The 26,045-nt window shown below is 52.8% G+C and overlaps 1 protein-coding gene across 3 annotated transcripts in view; it reads right to left on the reverse strand.

The window, feature by feature from the left end:
- LOC122374719 (semaphorin-1A-like) overlaps positions 1-26,045 on the reverse strand; it is a 59,652-nt gene that overhangs the window by 33,263 nt on the left and 344 nt on the right. For all 3 annotated transcript variants that reach the window (XM_043353643.1, XM_043353642.1, XM_043353644.1), the window contains exon 2: positions 14,546-14,718. In XM_043353643.1, the coding sequence (XP_043209578.1) occupies positions 14,546-14,660 (115 nt within the window). In that variant the 5' untranslated portion in view covers positions 14,661-14,718. The remainder of the gene's footprint in view (positions 1-14,545; positions 14,719-26,045) is intronic.

The following is a 26,045-nucleotide window of genomic DNA, read 5'->3' on the forward strand; positions in this document are numbered from 1 at the left end:
CCACTAATACACTGTGATTGATCGTTCGCCGCTCTCAGAAAACTCGCAGCCGAGTCCAGAAATGTGGCAACTGGCACAGCGTGACTTCTTTTCGTGTATCTGCCGAGAAACCAGATAGCAACGTTGTTCGGTATGCCTTTTTCACGTCTGCCGCACAGTAGTTTGGTAACATAACCGATCGGTAGCGGGTTCTCTCGCTGAACAAGTTGTCAGGCAAGTCCTGAGAACTGAGACAGCCGTGCAGTCTCCATCTCAACAGCGCGGTTAGGCCGCGCGTCCAACCGCCTTCGTATAGGATGTGTTGCATCCGCGGACACAGGGTCAGCTTACAAGCCCGGATCACGTCGGCACCAAACTTCCCGCGCACCATACTAATCTACACCATAATCAGTGGTCTTTCTGTCTGGGGATCGATGACGACCGTTTCATCAGGTTAATTACCACGGTCGGCGGCTACCGTCCGTCTCGGCTGCCGCGGCCTTGGTGTCGGCACATGTCGGGAGGTGTCGGCCGCTGCTCCCGACAGCCGCGCCGCCGACAGGCCGCGCGAGCTGCTGATGGATGCTGCGCCACTTATGGCGCAACAGCCGCGCCACTTTCGGTGCGGGACGAACGAGAAGAGGTGCGCGCCGAGAGGCCGCAGCTGGAGGCGCCGCCACCGCCGGTACGGAGCTCCGCGTGACCCTGACCGGCGACACGCCGAGTTAAAGTCAGCGCTGAGAGTGGTGTTCATCGGTCAACTGACCACCGTCCGTGGCAGATCGGGCACTCGGCAAGGACAAAACGCCGGGCAGCTTCTGGGGAAACGCTAGCGTTCACTTCAGTACCATCGTCCTTCTCGTGGTTTCATACCAAATTAGCTTGTTATCTAATTGCTTTTCGCAAAATTTGTCAGTCTTGAATGAATCCTTTTAATTGAAAAGGGTTTTCAGTGGTTGAACTTAGGAGTGCAATGCAAAAGCCAGCTATCACAAAAATGAATTAACAAACGAGGTAATTAAAGGCACCAACGGCTTTTGCACACCATGAGTGCAGCTGTGCCGTGATGTCTGGTGCTCGAACCGCCCCCTCGCCTGAGAGGCACAATTATTCCCGATGGAAAGGGGAGCGACACACCCGTCAGTTCCCCATATGGACGGATCCCTGACGAGCAGCGGCAGCTGCTGGTGGTCTCTCCCCTCTCCCTGCCCATCACACCCCCTCTACCTCCATCGACTGATCAACAAATACGTCCATCAAACTCGCTGCAGTCCCCGGCCCAGCCGCCAGCGACCCATCGCCGAACGGACCAGGATGTCACCCTGGAAAGGTTCCAGTCGACAAAATTATACGGAGATCGCGATATAATAACGTATATGAGCGAGGCTTAGGGGGCCTTAGGCCGGGACTGCGAGACGGAATTGGCTGTCTCTGTCAGTATATATGGCTCGGATAAATGCGTCCCAAGTCCAACCCAATAGCGGCCCCAAATGTCAGCGTCCAGACGGCATATCCGGAAAGAAAAAAGAGATATATTCAAATAAATGAACGGGGTTACCATAGCTACATCACAAGACTCTTGCGAGGAAATTCTTCATTTTCTGCAAGTTGTGATTTTTAAGAAATAAAAGTAATTAGAACAAACAATGTTTATGCTTTCGCTGAATAGCTATGTGTATGAAATGATCAGTGCTTTGTCATAGTAACCTGTAAGTTGTTTTACCTGCGCCCAGCATCATGTCAAACCAGCAACATGAGCTGAAGCTTGTCATGTTTCTGTTGTTTGCCTGTTCACCGGAGGTCCAAAGGGAATCGCTCCCCGGACATTCCAGTGCCATGTGACGGATGGCCTGAGGACAGAGGCTGTCGCCGCCGCCGCCACCGGGGCCACTTTTTGTACCCGACCGCGGCGCCGGCCGGTTGATTTGTGCCGTAACGAGCAGAACGGATACCGGTGTTCGAACACGGAGCAGGGGCCAGAAGGGGTTACTGACTTCGGACCGCTGCACGCCTTCGACAGCCGCGGCCAGGCCCGAAGAACCGCCTCGTGATCCTGGGCAGCTTCTTTCCGGAGAGAGGACAAATGCAAAAATGCAGTACCGGAGGAGGTGTTAAAGGAATAAAAGGGCTCCATAATCCACACTGCCTCCCAGCTATGGATTGCTAGAAATGACAGTTCATTTCTTAGTGCCTATAGGCATGACTGTGAGTCACTGAGAGGGTTCGATAAGCCGACCATGACAGTCACGAGCTTTAAACGTAGGTATCAGAGATACGTGGAGAACATATTAATTGATAAAAAGAGCAATGATGACAGGAGCGACGCACTCGACAGTCGACATGGATGATGCACCATCGAGGGTCATCTATAAAACAGTCAGGCCTATTCAACAAACACTTGATAGACGTAAAGACCTCGATTGTGCCACAGGAGGGTTGTGTAAACGGGCAGGACAAAGTGACTAAGGCACCTATAAGAACACGATACGCTATCTATAGGATGCAGATACGGCGGAGCCATGCTGTGCAATGGGCACACGACATCAAGGACGCTCCTAAGTCCTCATGTATCACATATCAGCGGAAATAAGTGAGATGTCGATAGCAGCTCTGAGGTCTTCGAGGCAGTGACATAAGTATGGGCTTCGTAGTGCAGGAATGATAGACGCAGAAGTAGCACCTGTATTTGTACTGCGACTCACACACTCATGCTCGCTGATAAAGGAAAACATTTAGTCGCGAGGAAAAGACTAGATCAGATGAGGAAATGATGGTGACAAATGCCAATAGCGGCGTTAAAGTGATTCTTCCCGTTCTCGTTTGTTTGATGCTCCGCGGTAATGTGTCTCCACTAGTGCCGTCACCACGACCGTCCTGTGGCTATTCGCTGAGATAGTGGGCGCCGTTCTGACCAGTCTCCTGAGAGAGACGCCGTTATAGGACAGCGGCCTGGCGCCACTCAAACCTCGCCACCCTGCCCAATTACACACCTATGAGCTGATGGAGCCGCCGAAAAAGGCCAGGTAAAAACCCTGCCAGGCTAGAGAACCTAAAAGGGATCATTTTTCAGCGGGCCGCTGTAATCAGGAGCGAGACGCGGCCGACAAGGCCCGGTAAGTAGCCGGGTGACGAGGGGCGGAGCCGGGACCGGGGAGGGGTCACTGTCCAGTCCACTGTCCAGTCCACTGTCCAGTTCACTGTCCAGTCTGTCCAGTTCACTGTCCAGTCCTGAGCCGTCCGACGCGGTCTGCCGGCGCCACCGTGCTCTAACCATGATTACCAAATGCTTTTTGGCTGATTCACTCCCGAGCCTCGAATGAATCGAACAGCAATTACCAGCAGAGTACATGCTCGTATTTCATTGTAACAGGCTGACTGCATAGTGATCATACATAATGCCTGGTCATGACAAAAGCACCATATTTGGGCTACAATATTGCCCAACGCAACAGAAGGACTGGCAGTCGCTTCATCAACCCATCAACACAGCCCATTAAGGACGATAAATTCGCAAGGCTTCTGAATGAGCTGAGCAGGCCATCTTCTATGCAAGGACATGACCTACTGCCGACGATGGCTCCACGCTTAGCTGCGGGCTAAACGTCCTGGGGGTAACACGCCCGATTAGGTCCTGTTCCCCTACTGCATTATGAGTCATTTTCTCATTGTCAGCGATTACTGCGATCAGTGGGGTCGCTAGTAATGAATAATTAAGTAACAATTGGAGCCGGATTGTTGTGGTGCGTCGCACGTGACGCACCGTCTCTTTGCCGGTCCGACGCACCGACCGGGGCCGTTCTGTGACTACCTGGGTCGGTCTGTTGGTTGGTGGGTCGGTGGGCGGTCGGTTGGTCGGTTGGTCGGGGCCGGACCGGACACCTACCACCTCCCGAACCCAGGTCTGTGTCTTTCTCAGAACCCTGTTGACCGCGGCGCGGGCAGACTGTTGAACTGACGACCCCGTCCGCTGCCCCCAGAGAATGGAGTCAGCGTACTGTCACTGTGACTGTCACTCAGCGATGAATGGGACACTTGACAGACCCAGCGGAGCACTGAACCCTGGTTGCAACATCTGCAAACAATTTATCCATTGACGGAACGCTCCTGCTAACCAAACATTCGATACGAGATGTGTCAACTGAACGATATTTCCGAGTTAATTAGCTCTTGTCAAGGGGCTGATGGAAATTACGGCTGTCAGAGGGCTGTGCAACAAGCTCTCATACACTTTCGCGTGTTTACTGGCATGCATTCTCCATAAGACAACGTCGTTTCTTTGCACCAACAGGTTTCAGCTTACATTTAATGAGGGTCTGTTGGGCTGGCTAATGCCCTTCCATGAACAATAAGGCCCTGTTCCTCTCGGGGGACGTTCCGGAGCCTCTGCAGACGTCCATTAGTGGGCTCTGTTTATCCGCGCGTCTCCGAGCTGTGGTATGGCGGCGGCTGCTAGGGAGAGGATGTCATCCGATGTCATTAATCATCCTCACTATACATGCATGAAGAGCCGTCACAAGTGTGGGGCAGATCCATCAGGCGCTTAGCCCGATGGCCTTGATGGCCGCGGGCAGCGCCGCCGTGTCCCACCCGACGCGCGGTCCGTCTGTCCGTCTGACCGTCTGACCGGCGGCGGTAGAGCTGCACCACCGTGTCACCAGCCCGAGGTCACGGCTGCTGACCTCTCCCCGGCAGCGACGTGGGCGGCGCTCCGTCTGACGGCTTTGTTTTCGGCGCGAGCTGCAGTGCTCAGCACCTGAGCTGCGGCGCTTGGCTGTTCCCGACAGCGCTTGTCAGGGACGCACGTCAACAGACTGCCGAGCGATCCTGCCAAGCGGACCTCACCAAGCGGACCTTGCCGAGCGGGCGACTGCCGGCAGTGGCCTAAGCCCGGTGGTCACGGCTCACGGCAGCTCGTGACGACTCACAACACCAAGGTGACCGGTACCCAGCCAGACTAACACCTCCTTATTGTGTCACTTACAGGACTACAGTTCAGGAAGTCAGGATCCGATGTTTTCTTAGACAATGCACGCTTTGTTATCGTAACATCGCGTGACAGCATCATTCATATACTCGGAGTTAAAAAATATTCTGCTATTTTTAGATAGAATCCTGATCTTAATATCCTCTTTTCCTGTTTACGTATTCAGTGACCGGGTGCATGCATTCGTGGTGTGGACCAAAAACATTGTGCCATGGTTGTGCATATGCTTATAGATAAATGTTCCAACAAATAGAAATATTTCTCCGTCATAATTTTCCTCTTCGTGTTAGCGTGTCCACAAAGGTGACGAAATGCATCGAGTACTCTTTGCAATCTAACTATCATATCGCAGTGAGGCCTCCTAAAAACACGAGCAAGTGGGTGAGCTTTATGAGTCAATTGCACGATAAAGTCAATTGCACATCTTGAAAAACCACCCCAGCATATCTGCAGAACAAACATCAGCTGACCTGCGAGATTCAGCGACTAAAACTTTTTATAGCCCTATCACGAGCAAACAGTCTGATGGTAGGTTTCATCAAAGCGATGCGTAGAAGACGTCCGTACCGATACTGTGCCGGAGCGCACGGCGCCTGTTTCGATACTGTGCCGCAATGCATGACTGCCTTGCGGGCATAACGGAGTCTGCCATCCGTTAGTGTTAGGTCATCGTGCATTCTCCTGGCGCGGCCATTCTCCCTTTCATTTGCAGCGCGGCGGCACTCCAACCGGTTCTCGAGGGCGTCATCATGGCACTGCAGCCTCACTCTCGTCATCCCAACAGAGAGGACGTGACTACCAGCGATGCTCCGATCACGTCGGCGAGTTACTACAGCCAGAACAGACGCTACTGCCAAAAACCAACAGACTATCTCACGGTGACGGCGGCCGCGTGCGGGTCATTTCCGGACGGATACCGTCTCAGTGCACACTGCAGTGCACACTGCAGTGCACGGCCTATCGAGCTGAATCGGAGCAGAGTGTCGGCCGGTTGCCGGACCGTCTCTGCAAGAACAGGTCGGTCGCCGGCTGACCGCGCAGCAATGACGGCCAACACACAGGACTCGCTGCGCACCGTCTCGCGCGGTCCATCTCATCTGACACACCAATCGGCCGCGCACGATTTACAGCCGCTCTCGCAACCTGTGACGGCTGCCGCTGCAATCCTGCCGCCTGTCGTTTTGTTTGCAGGAGGTGGCGAGTGTACAGAGTTTGTGAGCCGTGTGACTGCTCTGAGCACTCGCAGTGTTTATGCGTGAACGCCGAACGGCGAACATTACACACTGCTCCGCGGTGCGGTTATCAGAGTAACTGCGCGCGCAGAAGGACACGCACTCTCGATCAGCGATAACACGGTTCATTACGGAGGTCCTGCACAGCAGACTCCTGTCCTCTGTCGCCAGCGCGACCCTCAGAGCTTCTTGGTCCGGCCAGAGCCGCCTCTGCAGTACATTCGTCAGAGATCCAGGGTCGCAGTGATCGGTTCTAAGAGATATCGGCTCACTCACAACCCTGCACCCCTACCCATCTAGCCAGGATGGTCCGCTGGTCACTGATGATCAGGACCAGTGACAGGACCAGTGACCAGTCGTCGTGCTGCCGCCACACAAGGGAGGTGCACGGGGCAACAGATCTCTTGACTAGGCTCCATGCGTCCTGACGGAGCGGTATTGTGGGTGGTATAATTACAGAGGAAGTCATCTGTAAAACAGCACAGCCAACATACAATTGACGATGAAGGCTCCACAAACGACAGGCAGCAGACGCGACAGGCGTGGAGACTGCAGATGGGCAGAGGTTATGTAAGGTGTCGGATAGACGGCAGTGTCATCCATTCAGTATTCCACTTGCAGCGCTTCCACCAGATGATGTGTATCTTCTATGACGGATCCCCACAAAGGTCCATCTGTGCATTGGAACAGGCTTCTTAGAAATGCTTATACCCACCTGGGTTTTAGAGATCTACCGAATCACTGCAGATTATGCAAAAGCGGCACAAATAAGTGTCAATGTGTCTCTCACCGTATGCCGCTAGATCGTGTTGGGCCTTGCAACACTGCTCGCCGGCTCGGGTGTGCCAAGGTCTGGGCTGTCAGAGACATTGCGTCACATTTCCGCAGTCGTGTAGAAATCCCAGTGAAGAGGGCCGGCCCGGCGCAACGAGCGGTCACCCCGTCAGGTTATCAATTGCGTTTGCGAGACGTCTACTGACTGTCTTGTTGCGTCAGAATGAGCGCCAGAAACCTTGAGCACAATCATGATCATGCACTGCGCTGTGCATTCATGAGGGTAACCTTGTGACACCCTCGGATTGGATTGGATTTGAATTGGAAACCACTGCTCGGAACGAATTTGCACATGTAAGTGTATGCACATTTGTCGGAATTCGCTTTACAGGAGTCGGAAGTAGAATCAATGGGATTTGTCAGCCAGGATTTGCATAGAAGGTGTGCATCACATACATATAACGTAGCTGAAACCATTAAAAACGTAATTTTGTGGTAAATGGCAAAATAAAAATATAATGACAGTGCTTTTTTACCAAGCTGCAAAAAGGGACCAAACGATTGCGACATTATACCTATTATGAATATCGCACGTAATTTCTAGTGCTTACCGTCTAAATATAGCGCCGTGCGAGCGCCCGACTGCTGAGTGCTGAGACCGACAGCTGCCCTCGTGGCCCCGGCAGCGGGTGCACTGTAACGTGACCCTTGACCCCGGCCCGGAACAGGAACCAGAGACGACCCGACCCAGTGAGCAGAGATCACCGAGGTCATCGAAGCCATGAAATCCGCGCAAGCTTAATACAGATCACGCTCAATCGGACTGTGACGGGACTCCGACATAGCGTTTGCAAAGAGGGCTGGCTTTTGGGGATTCATGAAAAAAAGTACAATGCGTTTTCAACATGAACAGGCGCTGCAAGCAAAAGCTATTCTGTGCTCACTGCGCATTGATTCGAGTTCTGTCTGGTGATCGAATGCAGGCAGCTGCTCATTCCTCGATAAAGCAAGTCCGAGCGGCATCTACAAACTACAAAGAGCGCAAAAAATCGAAAATTTCCCGGACGGCACGCAGTTGATTCACCTCTCGTTGAGCGCTCCGCGTGTCGTGAACTACTTATGTGCTATTGACTCACAGTTATACGCAGTATAACCATGAGGAAAATTACTGCCATGAAATAACTCGCTACAAAGGCCTCTCAAGAAAAACACAAAGAGTGCGACTTTTCACTTAAAAGCGTTCAAAGATTTGCGGTTAGCGTCGACGGCTGTCTCATTTGGGGCCGGCGAGCTGCGTGCGCCGACCGCGCCGGAACCAGTGCCATTCCTGGCGCTCCTGCGGCGTCCTTATCTCTGCCGTCTCTGGCGGCTGCAAGGTCAGTGCCGCGACGCTGCGTGTCGCCGCTCCCTCTGGATGAATGGACGGTCGGACGCGCCGGCCGTCCACTGCGGTCCACTGCTGTCACAAGGCTCAGACGGCCAGTGACGTCACAAGGCCGAAAGGTTATGTGCGTCGAGGTGTTTTCCTGTTTGTGCTCTCTTTTTGATCGCTCCGATACTATTCAAACGGGTCCAGTTGCCCGAATGTAAAATCGCTACAGCAACGACTACCTGACAGGCTTTGTTAAAATGATCTTATGGAGACAGTGTCATTCGTTTTGCAATTGATTACGACTTGAATTAATTGATGTCTTTAAATCAGACGTCATTAAATTTCCTTCAGGAAAACAGCTGAAGTGATTGATTCCGATTGGTTTCGTGATTGAGTTGCCGCCAGCCGCACTGTTGACTTGTAACGCGACGTTTATGAATTCATTACCGTCCAAAAATGGTTCGGTGCTATTTTTTGCATTAGCATTTAGCAGATCATGCCCATACCTTCTTCGATGAATCAGGACAAAGCGCATGGGGTATTCGAGCGCTGATCTTGATAGGGTCTCATGCAAAGTAACGTGAGGACACTGTTAAACAATGGGGGGCAGCGATGTGTGGTCATGCGACGGACACGAGAACTTCATAACGAAAACTTTTTGCTGTCCCTATATGGTGACCATAAAAAGCCGACCACGATATCGAGTACAGGCTGCATAAAACTGGACATGAACACGAGCAAGAACACAATACATGAACACGAACAGTATCAGCAGCACCGTGTCTGTTCAACAAAATGGCGCTGGCCAAATATCGTCTGACGGGTACAATCAACATGCATCGACGACAACACGGACTTAACAAAAATGGGCTTAACTTGGCATAACGAGCTACGGAAAATGGTTTACGCTCGGCATACGTTTCATGGAACAGGTTCATTGTTAACCCGCGCCCTGCTGGGGGGGGGGTGTTTGAACACCCCCCCCCCCCTTGTGGTTTTTCGCGAATATCTCAAAAACGGCGGCGCGGAGCGCCGCCGTTTTTGGTACACCTTATCATACATCAATTCTACACGTGTTGTGAAAATTTCAGACCAAGGTCATTCAAGGTCAGGTCACCAGGTCACTTGAAGTGACCTCACCTCATAAAAAGTTTCAATGTCTGTCATAGCTACACCGAGTGACCGATCGCTTTGAAACTTTCAGCGATTGCTAAGAGCAATAGCATGTACAAAATGTATATCTCAGAATTTTGATATCGATGACCTAAGGTCAGGTCAATTTTGCGACCTCCCCATTATAAGTCAATGGGAGAAAATTGAAATGCGCCTCTTTTGGACGAAAGACATTATAAACACTCCCAAACACTGAATTACAAGTGGTTTAGACACACTGAACATGAAATTGGTGTCCGTGACCCCTGTTCATGCCCTGAGGTCATCTTAGGTCACGAATGGTATCGAACAGTTTTTCGCAAATAACTTTTGATAGAGGCATGCTAGAGCGATGAAAACGCCTTAGATGTGTTCAGCTCGACGATACGGATCGACTGATATGCAACATGACCCTTTCAGGTCAGGTCATGACCTTGACCTGAGGTCAAATTTTCAAGTTGACCTTTCAAGGTCAAGTTATAGTTCATTCGATGCGTCTTGACGAGAGGAACACGATGCAGGTAAAAGTAAACTCGTACAAGGCTTGGGTCAAAAGTTATTGCAGAAAAACTGTTTCCGAAAAATTCGGCTATTTTTGCAGTTTTTGCCCCCTGCAGGCAAAACCGTTGACGCTAGGTCAAATCTGAGAGAATTAATCAGAAAGGGCGTTAATAGGGCTATCCAATGCGCTTTTCCGCAGCGCTGTAGCTCTATTGGTTCCCGAGTTATGCGTTGGCTTCTTGGAAATTTTCGACATTCGACCTGGAAATCGGCGAAATTTTGCCTTCAATGACCTCTGGTGACCTGACCTTTGACCTGACCAAAAAATTGACCGAAGTGATTTCGTCATTATTTTTGACGCTCTTTCGAACGCCGCCTTCCGCGTATCGCTACGTGGCCCAGGAGCCGAGTTAGAAGGGGGGTGTTCAAACACCCCCCCCCCCCAGCAGGGCGTGGAAATCCAGGACCCCCAGCCGGGCGCGGGTTAATGCAGTGAACCATTATTTAACGTTGCTTGGAGATAGGGGATTACATTTGACAGAGGAAACATCGCGGAACAAACGTTAGGTCATGCCGTCTTCAGAAACATATTACGAGACAAACCATCGGCTCCCTCGTGTCCAAAATCATCGCCCTTTACGGAAGGCACCTAACTCCATTGAACTCTGATGAAGGCGGTAACTTATCGTCACTATCACTCAATCTCATCAGTTTGGCGTGTAGAGCGGCATCACCGCTGACTTCATCCTTCTGGCACCCGTCGGGCTATCGGCTCTACCCTGTCAGCCGCCGCCGCCGCCACGACGAGATGGTGTCCCCTGGCCGGTCTATCTGGCCACGATCAGCGCCCGGAGGACGGCCCGCCGTCTGCAGCGTCCGACGGGATCCACCGGCGTTCCAAAGACGACCGGGGGCGCTCAGGGGCGCTCAGGGGTGCTCAGAGGTGCTCAGAGGTGCTCAGAGGCATCCAGACCAGCTCGGTCGGGCGGGGTCGCCTCCGCCGGGGACCGCGGGGTCCGCCGACACTCGGGCGCTCGCCGAGCGGCGCCGCGATCTCGGTCGAGGCCGGAGCTCTGGGCACGAGCGCTCCGGTCGGCCCCGGCCCCGGTGCCCGGAAACCAGCGGCACTGGGTTAATGGGCCGGTATAGTGGCTCGTCCGCTAGGTAGATCAAACCGCGCCCGAAGGCCCGTGCTCTACTGCAAATGAAGTCGTCCCGGAACGACTGGCTGCTGTTGCTCGCGCTGGTGTAATGTATGCATCGGGATGGCCGGCCGAACTGATAACACGCCTGGGTGGGTGGTATGAGCAGCTCATTATGCACAGCACCTGTGCAGGGCGAGCACACAAACCTCCCTGCAATCAGCGGCCATCGGGGCGGCCCTCCTGCTAACCACCTCGCCCCTGCATCTGATGCTCCGGCGTTGTTAGTAAGAGGCGGCGCGACACTGTTGTAGACCACTACCCGCCGCTTGAAGCGGCGCCCCGGAACATCTCCGAACAGGGGACCTCTGCCTCTGTCGGTGTGGAGCGTAAGGCTATCCTGCAGAATCACTGAAGCCACTGCAGGGGGCGGAGTGGCCCCATCACCGCCGCGACACTGCTGCCAGCGCGGCGCCGGCCGCGCCAAATTTAGGCCGCGCCGACAATTGTTGCGCAGATGAATGGCGAGTAGGTGTTGGAGCCTGGAGGGGAGGGCAGGAGGTGCTACATCATGGAAATTGTGTCACGGGGTTCGATGTCAAACGGTTTTGCATCGAGTTTTAGGGGCACCCCACCATCACCTAGCGGCAATGCAAAAGGATTGGGAACCCTTTCTTACCGAATATTATCGACCTTGATAGCTCTCCTGAGGCAACGTAGATAAAGATCTGATGACCCATCTTGGTGGGACGATGTGGAGGTCAACTTATACGAGCTGTCTTACACTGGAGAGTGAAGAACAGCTCAGGATGGGGCATGGAGTGAGGACACGTTTCAATTGAAGGGAAGGGCGGGAGGGAGCGCCGCACCCAGGTCCGAGAATTCGTGTCCCAGAGCGGGTCTGGGAGCACCAGCAGAGCACCCTGAACGCTCCCCTCCTGAGATACCTTGGGGGATCTGGAAGGGAGCACTAAAGGGTCAGCGGGAACGTTAGGCCCAGCGAGGGACTGTGAGGGCTGCAAGGAGTACGTAGCTCAGCAGAGGGAGATGGCCAGGAGTTACCGCTCCAGACACAGGTGAACGCGATCCGTACCGGGAGGCCGGTTCAGACCATTCACTGGAGATGACCGAGCCGCTATTCCAGGAAGGCTGACGTCTTCGTTCGCTGGAGTATGGACACGACTCCTTAGAGCACTTTTTACGTGCCACGCTCCGCGGCCATTAGCATGCACGGCGCCAGAGTGCTCCCCCGCTGATGGCTCTCACCAATGGACCTATGACGTAACAGAACGAGAGGGGAGTGGGCAATCGACTGTGAGTCATTGGCGGCGACACGACCGCTTTGATTCTCCTTACAAGAAGATATATGTTCGGCAGAGATTATGTCATACGCCGTGGGCTGCAAGGCGGTGTGTTTAATGGCGAATCGAAGGTCAGCACTTTCCCACACCAGAGAATGGGCAAACATGACCTTCAACCCATAATGCTCTTAATGGTTGCATACGACACACAGCGCTGGATGATGCAGGGCATGAGGCGAAGGGAGAGTGGCGAAATGATCAGCAAAACTGTCATTGCAAGGCGATCGGCATTACGTTCAACATCTACATACAGCGCGCTCATGGTGCATTGCTTGAGTCACCGATGCTATTATCATAATTATCTCAGTGTTTATCACATACAGGTGGTGGGTGAAATACCCGGCGCCCCTAGCTCTAGAGGGTCGGAATAAATATTTACTGATAGGGGGAATACTCAGCATGCCTTCAGCAGGTCTGGGTAAGTCCGGATTTCTCCGATATGCTGCCGCGTCAGTCTGTCGATCGCTCGAAGCTGACCGGCGCGGCGACCTGTCAAACTGCCCCCGGCAGGTGATTCAGCCGCTGAGGACTGACCCACATACCTCCTCTTACAGCGGCCCTGGCCGAGTGTGATCACTCTGCTGTCTGTGCGCACCGTGTCCGGTCACATGTTCAGCTGTCACATCCCGTTTTGATTGGCCACTCGCAGTAGCCACGCTGTCCGCCGCCCGCCCGTCCGTCTCAATGACTGATTGGCAGTAATGCGACTGTTCAGAGACGTTGATCGCCTGTGAGGCCCGAGGCGGCGCTACGGTCCCAGACGGAGGCACTGCTTGACGGTTCCCGTGACGTTACCCACAATCTCAAGCGTCCCAACCGGCCGCCGATGGGCAGACGTGCTGTGGATCGATGAGCGTAGCAGTGGACGTCCCAGGTAGTTCAGACTGCACATCTTACGGGGACGCCTCGATAGTCGATAGCCACCTCACCGTGGCGGAGTCTTTCAGCGAACGGGGAGTGCCCAGCCGAAGGGTAAGTCACAGCCACCCACCGGACAGGCCGATCAACATCAGCAAGGCTTTTACCGTCGGCTGGCTGCGGGAACTGTCCACAGACTCGATCAGAACATGGTCCGGGAATTGCCGCCCGTGACAGGTCGTATGCACTAAACATGAGGGCACGCCCGACGGCGGGGTGACGGAGCGCGGCCACCCATCGAACCACTCCGAGGAGCCACCTGGCCAGGCGGAGCCAGGAGCCAGAGTCCAGCTGAACCTTGGCAAACCGGTCGGCACCTGATGATCGGGCCCGTGGAGATTAGGCTTAATGTGACGCTGCACGAACGCTGCGACAATCATGGCACGATCCTGATGGATGTGCATGACCATCGCGGACAATGTCGTGGTGCTGGGTAGTTTTGCGAATTGGTGCGGCACGTGTTGTTTTTGTGTTTGTTGCCGCGTTGTTTACCAGCCCCGGAAAGTCGACACCACCTGTACCGGGGCGATACCGAATGCTCACTCAGCCCTGTTCTGTCTGTCGTACAGGACAGTGCACCCATACAATGTCCGACACGACCGCCATACTACACTCTACTGGAATACGAGCTTCATCCTTATTTGCACATTACAACTAGTGTCTGATCAACAAGGAAAGACACTTTGTCTACATCACCGGAAAAGATGCAGCCGTTCTTCCTCATCGCTTCGGTTGACATTAAATAATCCACTTTCCGCGGCACATTTATGGCCTAACGGACGGCGACTTCGAGCAGGCCTTCTATTATGGGTCACTTTTATTCCGCAGAGGTATAGAGCTGGGCCTCGAAGCTCGGTCAGTCGGCGGCGGAACGCTGGCGATGACCGAGCCCGTCACTGGCCGGGTGGTCTCAGGTCTGTCTCGCTCAGAGGACTGGCCGCACGTGACCTGGGTCGGGACTCCACCCGTGTCCGCCCGTGTCCACCCGTGTCCGCCCGTGTCCGCCATGTCCACTCTATAGCTGCCCATGTCCCAGTCCGGGCGTGCCATGGCAAAGGTCCGGGCTCCACTCTGAAGGTGCGGGCGGAGCTAACTCGAGGGCGGCAGAGATGGGATTGTCCTGTACTCACCTAGAGTGGTGTTGGGGTTGCGCGCCACCAGGTCCTCCTGCCAGGCAGCAGCGGAGGACAGCAGGCAGACCACCAGCAGCAGGGGAGGCAGACGGGCGCGCAGAAGGTCGGCCATGGTTCAGGAGGGAGCGGACGCTGGACTGGCGAGACTCCGCCGACCAGCGAGACATGCCCTGGAACACAGACAAACATAAACATTAGGTCACTGTCGTCTAATTACCTAACTACACGACATCGGCGCCAACAAAATAATGCTGCTGACACTTTAGTATGCAGGTCAAAGACCATAACCATTTCTCGCGAACGGTCAGAAGGAGAAACGTTTAAAAGCACTTTGGAAATACGATCTATTGTCAGATTGTGTGTCCCACTTTATTGAAAGCCAAACATTTCAATGATAGCTATCGTTTAGTCGTTCTACTTCAGAGCATTTAAAATCCCGAGACGTTGATATCAGTGCCCCAGATATCCATCGGGCACCTGGCCTAAATCTTTTATCTCGACAGCAATCTGTTTACATGTTATTTATATCAACCAGGTAATTGAATCCATTTGAATCAGCCTCTGTAAAATAAAGTTCTTGCAGTTTGCACATTGTGTTGGTAGCCATTAGACAGTAGATTGTTCCCCGTTACTGAATACAGTTCGTTTCTCTCCATATAAATTGCTAAATATCTTTCAGCTCCACGGCTGAGGAATAGTGTTGAGCTACCTATTCCCCAAGTCATCTGCAGAGCATTGTTCTGAGCTGATGGCCATCATTGAGACGACTCCTTCACGCATTTGCCCACCCCATTCAGCTAACTCAATCCCATTAAGTTTGAACTGCGATATCATTGAAAAGATGCTACACATTTAGAACGGTTTGCTCCAAGAAGTAAGCTCGATCTTCTGCTTGATTGTTATTTTCAAGAGCTCTAGACGGTTACGGCGAATATTTGTACCGATTACACATTATGTCACAGTGAACAAGACTGCTGAAACCGAAAGCTTTGTGTGTTTTTGAACGCATTTGATTTGTACTAATTGTCATATTATTTACATTATTGCAATAACCCTCTTAAGTATTTTAGCAATTCCATCATCACAAGAACCATCTTGTTGATGCGTCAATGGAAGCGGTGTCCGACGAAAACCTAGCCTCAGCCTATTACCTCCAGTCGCCGTTGCAGTGGAGGCCTACGTGTCGCTACCGCTTGCCATCTCCCGTGTTCGTCCCTGGTCCTCGGTCCACACCAGCACTTGTGGTGCCCGCGAAGGTCCGAGCGGTGAAAGTGGAGTCCGCGCCTCTGCTGCCGTGCCGGACGGGGTGACCTCGTGGCGGACCCGTCGGCCCGCCACAGCCCTGGACCTCTGCCGCTGACCGGCCGGTGCGGCGGGCCGCGTCCGACGCTACAATAGCGGAAACCGCCCGACACCGATCGAGTGGGTGATTGGTTCTGAACGGCCGACCGGCGTCTAATGATACCACCTGTGGCCGCTCCGAGCGGCCTGTCGGTAAATATCAATAATATACGGGGCTGGTCGGAGCCGAGTGGCCGGGCCGGCCCAACTGGATGGCCTTCAGCGAACTGGATGGATATCATCTGACAAAGGCTACGGAGAGACCACATACAACTCTAATCACTGGTCTGGTGACTGCGCCGGCGATATGGCCATTGGACAATGGACGCTCCTGGGCGAATTCCTTTATATCCTCTCAGTCATTGTCGATCGGACAGTTTGGACGTGCGCGTAATTACCGTGAGCAGGCGCATACCGTTTGAGCAGGGCCTCCACTCCACAAGGACGACGCTGGCGGCTGGTAGCTCGCAGCTCCCAAGCCAATCTCATATATTGACGGAGACAGCCGCGGAAAATAGTTGGCGATCTTGGCCAACGCACACATACATCTCAAAGTTCTGCCGGCCCCTGGCGGTTTAGAAGAGAGCAACTATGCTGGTGGATGTCCTCATTCCAAGTTTGTCGGGATGTCGATTGCGTTCACCCACGCTGCGGAGACCCGACTGTAGACAAGAAAGGACTATTCGGAATCGCAGCACCGCAGTAGTACCAACCAAGTACCAACATCACCCGGATCACCGAGGCTCGGACGTCGCATTGCTGCCGTCTGTCACACAACAGGTCTGGTAAGCTAACTTAGCCATGAAGTCTTATTGGAGGAAAGCTCCTTCTCTCGATGCAGGAAACAACAAACTATTTGAACGTTCTAAGCAAACTGCTGTCATGTTTTGTATCTGCTTAACGTTGCGATACATGTTTACAAACAGACGATTCTTAAAAACCTGATCCAGGAATATGAAATGGCGCATCCACTGATCAGGTTTTGAGATTCGAAGAGCGAACGAAAACAAATAGTCTTTAATTAGCCCGTTCGCCTTGAAGACGCCGTTGATGAGTGAGGTGACCAGCGCACAGGGATGCGTCATTAACCACGGTGTCTGTGATGGACCTCGAACCTGATTGCCGTCCTTGATGTGCTGCCGTTCTTCGAGAAATGATCGTCCTCCGTTGTGACCAGCGCTGTCCATGGCGTGCTGGACGCGTTTTCCGGTTAGCGACACCTCGCGAACACCGTTTCCGGTCCCGACCCGTGTACTTCTGCCCAGTGATCCAAGTGGATAGCTTAACAGCGCACGACGCTTACAATGGAAACATTCCTGCGCTCAGCCGGGCGATAACAACAAAAGGATTACCAACCAACTTCTGTGAAAAAGACCCATGGAATGTGCTAACGTTGGCTGCTATACCTGGAGCTGCACTATACATCAGATACATGGCCAAGGCTGCACGCCATTTGTTCTGCCCGCTCAGTTGCGACACGGTAATCGGTTTTTGGACGAGCGACAACGCTGCGACGCCACTGCAGACAGCCAGGTAAACGGGGCTCTGATGCGACACCAAACACTGATGTCCCGGATAATTTTGGCGCTCTGCGCAGATCCGCACAGTGTCAGGAGTCTGGGCATGCGCCACGGGTGAGGTATGGGGGGACAGCCCCCATGACGACGGCTACTAAGCCGCCGTTCACGACAACGGGGCGTCGATCACGAACGGAAGCAAAGGTGGATCTTCGGCGTTCGGAGAAACGAAAATGATACTTTTTGCAGAGAACAGGAAACAGTGGTATTTACATATAAAACTCGAAAGCACCTTGCAGTGGAAAGATGTATCTGCCAGGAGGCCAGTAAGCTAAGCACGAACACATACTTACGGTGAAAATTGACGCTACTTTCGGCAGGGATATAAATAGCGCTCTGCCTCTGCTTTGCACGAAAGGGGCGCGCCCGTTCATGACATTCCATCCAGTTCCTGCCACGGTATTATCACAGAACCATGGTATGCAGGTACCGCTCTTGACAACCAACGATGCCTCCTTCCTGTGAAGATCTCGATTCCGAAATTTCAGCAAAAGTATCTGCTTTTGCCTAGCGAAAGGGTGCCTGCTGACGGAGCTGAAACATGAATGGACGGATGGTGCACCTATCTACAGACCCGTGGCCAGTTGGTTATTGTTCCTTCCGCCGTTAGTCCGATCTGGCAGGCCGATAGGTTTGTTCTGCTGGCGGTTTCATTGTTGTTTGCGTCCGATGCCTATCGAGGGGAGGGCGAATAGCAGAGCATGTGCCGGCGCCAAAAGACAGCTGCAAATAGTGAGTCACAACTGCCGTGCCCGCTGCTTGCCCGGCACTGTTCAACAAATGACAATGCCTCGTTACGGTCTGTAGAGACCAAAAACAGGAAACGGTTGCACAGGTGTGCCGTGGTTGTCCAACGTGCCCGTTGGTGGGCCGTGGACCGGCGGTTACTCGCTCACGGCCAGTCGAGTGGCGGCGTCCGCCCGGCCGGCCGGCGGGGGAGGGAGCGGCGCATTGTTGATCGGATGACTCGCCGCCGCTGTACAGTCTGCATTTCGTGTCGACCATTCCCCAATACATTATCGTAAATCTACCCCTGGCGGTTAATTAAAGACAGGCCAGGTTGAAGCCGGCCGGAGGGCTGTTTAAATTTGTCTGCCATGAGTGCCGGCTGCACCCGCTGGGTCGATAAGGGCATCGATCCCGTGCTTAGCCGGGCGCCACTGAGCCTTGTTGGCGCGCGCTGCCCGCGGTGTAATTGTTTGCGTGTTTGTCTGCAGTGAAGGTCCGACCGGCTACCGGACACGGCCCGAGCCATCCGCGGCAGAGCTCGCCGGCTACGGGAGCTGCATACACACAGCAGCACACGCCAGCGCCTCTCCCCTCCCCCGCCCAGAGCATGAATATTCTGCTCGCACACCGCTGACGGGCCCTGCTCTCTGTTAACCAGTCGCTTGTTTGCCTTGCTCGTACCCATCTACTATGAACACGACGATGAACAGACCCAGTATCGGCAGCAGGCAGTAGTTGCCTCATCTCTTGGTCAACCCTCGCTGAGCTGGCCCGCACTCACGGTTACTTAGCACGGTAACCAGCGGCCTCGAAGGCCAGGAGGTAGCACGGCCTCTGGACGTTAACTCAGGCACGTGTCACACAAAACCACCGACTCATCGTCGACAGTAGCCGTGTTTACATAGGGTTCCCTTAATCTTCCCCTATTTCTCCCTTATTTTCAGATCGAATTTTAGGCATCATAGCGATCGCGTGTAACGTTGCTATGGGCGCTATTGTTGTTAGAAGCATACAAAGCATCGTTTATGCTGTAAACAATATAAATTGGGCTTATTTAATACTCGAAATTCAACAATTCATATTTTGAAGTATTTTTATCCTGCCCTTCAATTCCCTCTTTAAGCGACAAATAGGGGAGGATTTGGTAGCGTAGCGCCTTTCCAAAAGCTGCTACGCTACCATATCCAGTGGTTCTCAAACTACCACATCACAAAAGCGGCGTGCTGATTGGCCGGCAGTTCCGAATCGTCCGACTGGTGGTCCCCGACTCGACAAGCGCACGTGCGCCGACTGAGGATTTTTAAGTGGCATTAACGCATAAACTGCAGAAAGTCAAGGCAGAAATTCGACAGGTGCGGTGTTCTGATATTGCCGTGGATGTGATTACACCTACTTGAATAATAGCTCAGCCGTTTAAAGTATGATAAATGCCAGATAGTTTTCTGATTTTTCTTGCTTTGAGCTTTCATGTGCTATCACTTTTACCTCAGTGTCTAGTCTGGAAGCTATTTGGGAGAGCCCTAAAGGTAAGTAAAAATTGCAAACTGCTTCTAGAATGACTTAGTTGCGCCATATTTGTAGTGAAGCGAGGTAAAGGAGACAGAGGATTCCTTTATAAGGGACATTTAAGAGACAAATAGGGGAAGATTAAGGGAACCCTATGTAAACACGGTTAGTGGCAGCCGAGCAGCCAGCTGCCTAATCTAGCTACTGGCGGTGTCGGCAACAATCACGGCTCTCTTACAGCCCCCCCCCCCTCCCCCCATCCCCTGTTATCCCGTCCGCCGGTCCTCCATTAGTAGTGGCGGAACACCTTCAGTTAAGGGGGGGCACTGCCGACATTTGGTTCCATTCTTTCCCTGCAACGCCCATAGGGCTAATTACGAGCGAGCGAGCGCAGCGAGCGAAGTGAGTCTTTTCAATATAACGGAAAAATCTCAGTATGAGCGGCCCGGCCCGGCCCGGCCCGGCCCGGCCTGTAACGCTTTTGAGAGGCTTATATCTCAGCAACCGCTGGACCGATTGGCCTGCGGTCTTTTTTGTTGGGTAGCCCCATCCCTTCTACCCCGTAATTGACTACTTTTGATGCATCTCAGTGACGGTCGTGGCACGTGCCACGTGAAAAGTCAAGGGTGTTCAAGCTGTTTTGCAAAAGTAGTGATTTTGAGAGGCTCATATCTCAGCAGCCGCTTGGGCGATTGACTTGCGGTAATTTTTGTAGGGTAGCAGCATCCCTTCTACCCAAAACAGGATACTCTCGATGCATGTGGGTCACCCCCAGTGCACGTGCAAAATACAACAATAAGAGGTGACAAATTTGTTCCCATTTCAGTAACTCGGTAATTACTGGGGCGATTTCGCTGAAACTTGGCATACAGGTAGGCACCTACCAGGCAATGCATTCCCATGTGTTGCGATTAGGGTGCTACTGCACGTGCGCACGTGCAGGGGGCGTTTCCAGATCTCGAGAACGGCTGGGCCGATTGCGCTCAAATTTGGTACACGGTTGGGGACCAGTGAGTAGGGTGCCGTGCAAAAGTCATTTTGGACCCCGTTTGCACGTGCGCACGTGCAGAATGCCGCTTCCAGATATCAGGAACGGCTGGGCCGATTGCGTTCAAATTTGGCACACCGCTAGCGACCGGTTAGAAGGGTGCTTTGCGCAAGCCCGTTGGAAGCACCCTCTCGCCCTTCCGCACGTGCAGGGCTCACTATCTCGCTCGCTCGTTCTTCGCCCAAAAGGCGTTTTACTGGTGTTAAAATGCCTAAATCAAAGGGGGGCACGGTGCCCCGGTGTCCTCCCCGTTCCGCCGCCTATGTCCTCCAAGGCGAGGGGCCTTCGAGAGACCGTCCACCGCTGTTCCTAGTCTATGCAGATATACGCGCAGTTACTATATAATAACTCAAACTAAACCACCGTTACATACATGTGACGTCAGCAGTGGTCAAGCCAGCTGGCCACAGTGACGCACGAGGACTCTTTTAATTGGGAGATAACCGTTCACATCAGGGGTGTCGATTTTTCAAAATGGTTGGGGGTGCTCAACCCCTGCACCGGGTGAAAGATTGTAGCTTTGCCATGGGGCACAACCGTACCTACAAGGCATGGTTGTGTATCCCCATAAGGTACTGATAATCCCGGGATTTCCACTAATATTTCCCAAAGGTTGAACGTTCTTCAAAATCATTCTGCTCGTCCTAGTACTTGGCTACCTCATTACATACCTAAACATCTTTCCGAAAAAAACGCGTACATTTGCCGGCAGCTCGGCAGCAGCCCCGACACCTCTGTAATAAGGTGATAGAAACCGATGACCGCGATTAGCACCGGTGCAGCAGCCCCTGCGGTCCGCAGGGGCGGACATTGCGCGGGAGGCAACGGTATAGCTACGAGGCTCTGGCGTTTATCAGACGATCACAATAATCGCTGAAAAAAATAACAGGTGATTGCAATTCGATATTTATGGGTTTACGATTTTCCTCAGTGGCGTACCCAGGTGGGCCCGTGAGCCCCCCCCCCCCCCCCGCCCCATCAGGATCAGGGGCCCATCGGATTATTCGGGCCTGAGGGGCACTGCGGTGCCAATTGGCCACTGAGGGTCCACGTTGGCTATATTTGGACTCAGAAGGGCCCCACAGGGCTCGTAAGAACACCTCATGGGCCCAAAAGTACTAACATTAACCCTCGCATGTGTGCGGCGTTTGCCAGCTTCTAATGTGTAGGGGGGGGGGGGTCGGTTGGACCCCCCCCTTGCCGTTTGGCCCCTGATCGAGCTAGAGCTTCGCGGAAAAAACGAGCGTGTTGCCCGTGACGAGAGGAAGCCGATGATACCCAATTTTAAGGTCCTAGGTCATTGGTTGACCTTCCAGGTCAGGTCAATGACCCAAAGTCGGGAAAATCGGGACCTGTTAGAAAGTCGTAAAGTGTGGCCGCTAAGGGGTTTTTCGGGGTGCTGATCACGAATATCGTGTTAGTTTTGATCACAGATGATGTCTTGAAGCATTTAGACCAGGTCGGTTCAGGTCAGGTCAGGTCAACCAGAAGGCGTCGTGACGGGTATTCGTAGTACGTGTCAACCGCCTCTGACAGCTTCGTAACATGTTACGAAGTCACCAAAACTACTTCGTAAATGTTCAAATGGTTGCTAAATTCGAATTCAGCTCCAAAAACTAGCCTAGAAACATGTAAAACTCGAAAAAGTGACCCGAGGTCACCCGAGGTCACCAAAGGTCAATGACCTGACCTGACCTTCAGGTGACCTTGACACACACGGGAGTAACATCAAATCACATGTTTGAACGTTTGAAACCACGAAAAGCTTGCAAACACGCGGCTAGTGCGAGCCGACATACGCGAAATCGCGATTCCGGCCAAACATGGTCTCAGAAAAGAGGTCACAGGTCAAAGGTCATTTGGGTCAGGGTCATGAAATTTTCAGGGTAGGTGTAAAATTGATCAATGAGAGGGTACTGAAAGTTTCGTCGCGATCGGCCGCTTTTTTCGCGAGTTATTCGCGAAAAACCATGGGGGGGGTCCATCCGACCTCCCCCCCTACACATGCAAGGGTTAAGATCTCCATAAGGGCCCCAAGCCAGCCTCTGAGGGCCACTTGCCGGCCTCTGGGGGTCTTAACCGGCCTCTAGGGGGCCAGCTCTAGGAGCTGCACACCCGCCTGTAATGGCCCCACACCCATTTCTCTGAGGGCCCCTATAACGGCGACTGTGAGGGCCCTCACCGGCGCCCCTGAGCGCCACACCGGCGTCTCTGAGGGCCCCACACCCCTAACTCTGAGGCCCTATACCAATGCCTTTAAAAACCCTACATGGGCGGTTCTGAGGGCCCTTGACAGTTACCAGCGACCCTGACGGCCCCACACAGGTGACACGGAGGGTCCCAGCGGCGTCTGAGCGCACCATGCCAGTCTCTGAGAACCCCACAAGGCTCCTGAAGGCACCGGTGACCTCTTGATATCTTCTTGTCGGCCTATGAAGGATCCGTTCCGTAACAGCAGTTCTGAGGGCCCAACGCGCGCCTGTGATGGCCCTAAACCAGTGTCTCTGAGAGCCCCCACACCGGCGCCTCCAGTCCGAGGGCCCCACATTGCCATATCTGAGGGCCCCACACTAGTGCCTCTTAAGGCCCTATATCGGCGGCTCTGAGGGCCCAACATCGTAGCTTCTGAAGGCCCCACAAGTGCGCATGTGACGGCCACCCTGCCACCGGTGACATTTGAAGGCCCCACACCGGCGACTCTGAGGGCCCCATCAGCGCCTGAGCCCGTTCCGGTCTCTAAAGATGACCCCACAGGGTTTCTGAAGGTACATACCACCGGCCTCTGATGACCCTTTGCCGGCCTCTGAGGGCCCGTCGCCGGTCTCTGGAGCCCCCTGCCGGCTTGTAAAGGGTACGCGCCAGCAGCTCTAAGGGTCCGACACCCGTGTACGACGGACCCACACCATCTTTGCAACTTAACGTTTTTTTTTTCGCCCTTCTTCTTAAATCTAAATTTTCTTTTCTTTACATCTTTATTTCATGCCTTGTAAATTGCGTAATTGTTTTAGTTTTAGTAGTGAACTACTGCAGAACAATTATTTTCCTCAAGCAGAGTTATTGAGGGACAAAACCATTGGGGGTGCCCGGAAAACCATTGGGACATCATACTCTGAATACCAAAAAAAAAAAAACGATAACCTTCGACGAAGCATAAAACCCATCCAGTGTTCGACAAAACCACCGGAGCCGGTTCCATGTAGAAGCACACATCGCGCGAAGCTGCTGCAGCATATATGTGGCCAAATCGGGAGCGTTCCACGTGCATATTGTCACCGATTGCCGTCGGCGCAAGATCGCCCGATCGCGGTGATTTATTGTCATCAATAATGGATTGTGTCAGCGCGCGCGGCCACTGGCTCCCAGAAAGGTTGGCTCGGTGTGGGCTGGCACGGCGCGGGTGGCACGGGTCGCGGGATTCCGTTGGTTAGTGAGGACGCACCGTATTCAGCAGCCTCTCCGGACCGGCGTATGCATTGTGTAGCGGCTCCCAGACAGACGCCAGCGCCGATCAGTTTGACCCCATCCGAGGCGACGTGATCAGCTTTAACTGGTGGGCAGAGGACCCGTCTACCAAGCAATGGAGGAGGTGGGACTGACGGGAAACCCATCTGTCCATGGGCGGGGTGGGATGGACTGCATAATGTATATAGAGAGGAGACCCATCTGCGCAGAAGGGACAGTGGAACGGACAGAATTTGCCGCGGTAAGGCAATGGGTAGCGATGTTTCATTATTTCCGCGGGCATGCATTTTGTAATCCATGCTGAATAGGAACGAGACTCAAATTAGATTTTAAAACGAAATAAATTGAATGGAGAGGATTTTCGTAGAGGAGATCATATGCTGAGACCTGTTTCTCATCACTGCACGATCCGGGCGGGTGCACTTCTATCGCACTTCTATCGGGCACTTCTATCGCGGATGTACTTTTGGAATTCCAGCGGCCATTGTGCTGGCTTGCGGACCATTGTGGTGTGCCGAGCACAGATAAAATCCCCCACAATCATAGAACATACTGCCACTTTGGAGAAGACACGCGATTGTTGAGAAACGGAACCCATTAGAGGTACTACTACTACACTTCTTAGCAATTATATTTTTGTGAATTTCAATACGAGCTGTTGCACATGCAAGAGTATCTTGCGTAACATTCAATTTCTCCGGGTTCATCAAGATTGATAGCGCTGCTTGATGGATCACTGCGCTTCAATTGCGATAACCACCAGTCCATTACATAAGTGACAAATGTGTCCATAATTAATGAGGTAGACAATTGCACATATAAATCTTCTAACGTTCGGAGCAGAACCGCAAAGCAGTCTCTACAAAGGACATTTAAAGGCACACTTATCATATGGTCCTGTATCATAAGGGCCATGTGATCATCGAGTCTGTGAATAATGCGTCATTGACAGTATCAAATAACCTAGCGATACCATATTGCAGTTATCCATGCATCATATTTTCGGAATTTTAGACACATCATGCACTTAAAGTGCATAATGCACATGACTCGTGTCGATAGGTTGCTCTGTCGGATCACCTTCATGCCATGGTCGTTGATTGGCACAATCACGGTGCATCCATCCTTATATCGTAGGAGATTGTCTATCACGGCTCACGTGCCTGCAGAAGATTGCTGTCCCGTCATAATACTTGAAACTCGGCCCCTCCTCTCGGCTCAGCAGGGGATCAGGGAAGCAGATACAGACAGGGTGGCGCTGAGTCCTCCCCCATCCCTCCCCAGCTCCCGTGGGTCGCCCCTATCGGCGCCAGGGCAAGCCCGGCTTGTGCAAGATAGCGGCAGACCCCGCCCACTAGCTCTGGGCACGGACCAGAGCTGAATAGGTCGGCGACATTGAATAGCACAGACTGCAAAGATGCAATAGAATTTCGCCATTTTATGAAACGCTGACATTTAAGTATGGGCTCGTGCGCTTTACTTAATTAGGTGCAAGTTTATTTATTTATTGTTACGACCAACGAGTTGCAGCACATTAATCGTGGAAGACATTACGCAGATATGAGTTGTAATTTCACCAGCTTTATCAAAAGTAGCAGCACATGCATAGTGCATATGAATGACTAACACTTAACCAACAGCAAACATATATTTGATAATGCACCGTTGATAACAACGTTGACCACAAACTCAAATAACGTTATCTTCTCCGTCCATCATTCCATAGACCTCCGTATATGCCATGGTTTGCAGCATAGAAGTTTATGAGCAACTGGCATGCAAATTTATGCAAGATGAGTTTTTTTTTGGGGGGGGCAATACTTAAATCATGCAC

This window comes from Amphibalanus amphitrite, unplaced genomic scaffold (genome assembly GCF_019059575.1).
Source record: "Amphibalanus amphitrite isolate SeventyFive unplaced genomic scaffold, NRLGWU_Aamphi_draft 001701F_arrow, whole genome shotgun sequence".
NCBI classification, from domain to species: domain Eukaryota; kingdom Metazoa; phylum Arthropoda; class Thecostraca; order Balanomorpha; family Balanidae; genus Amphibalanus; species Amphibalanus amphitrite.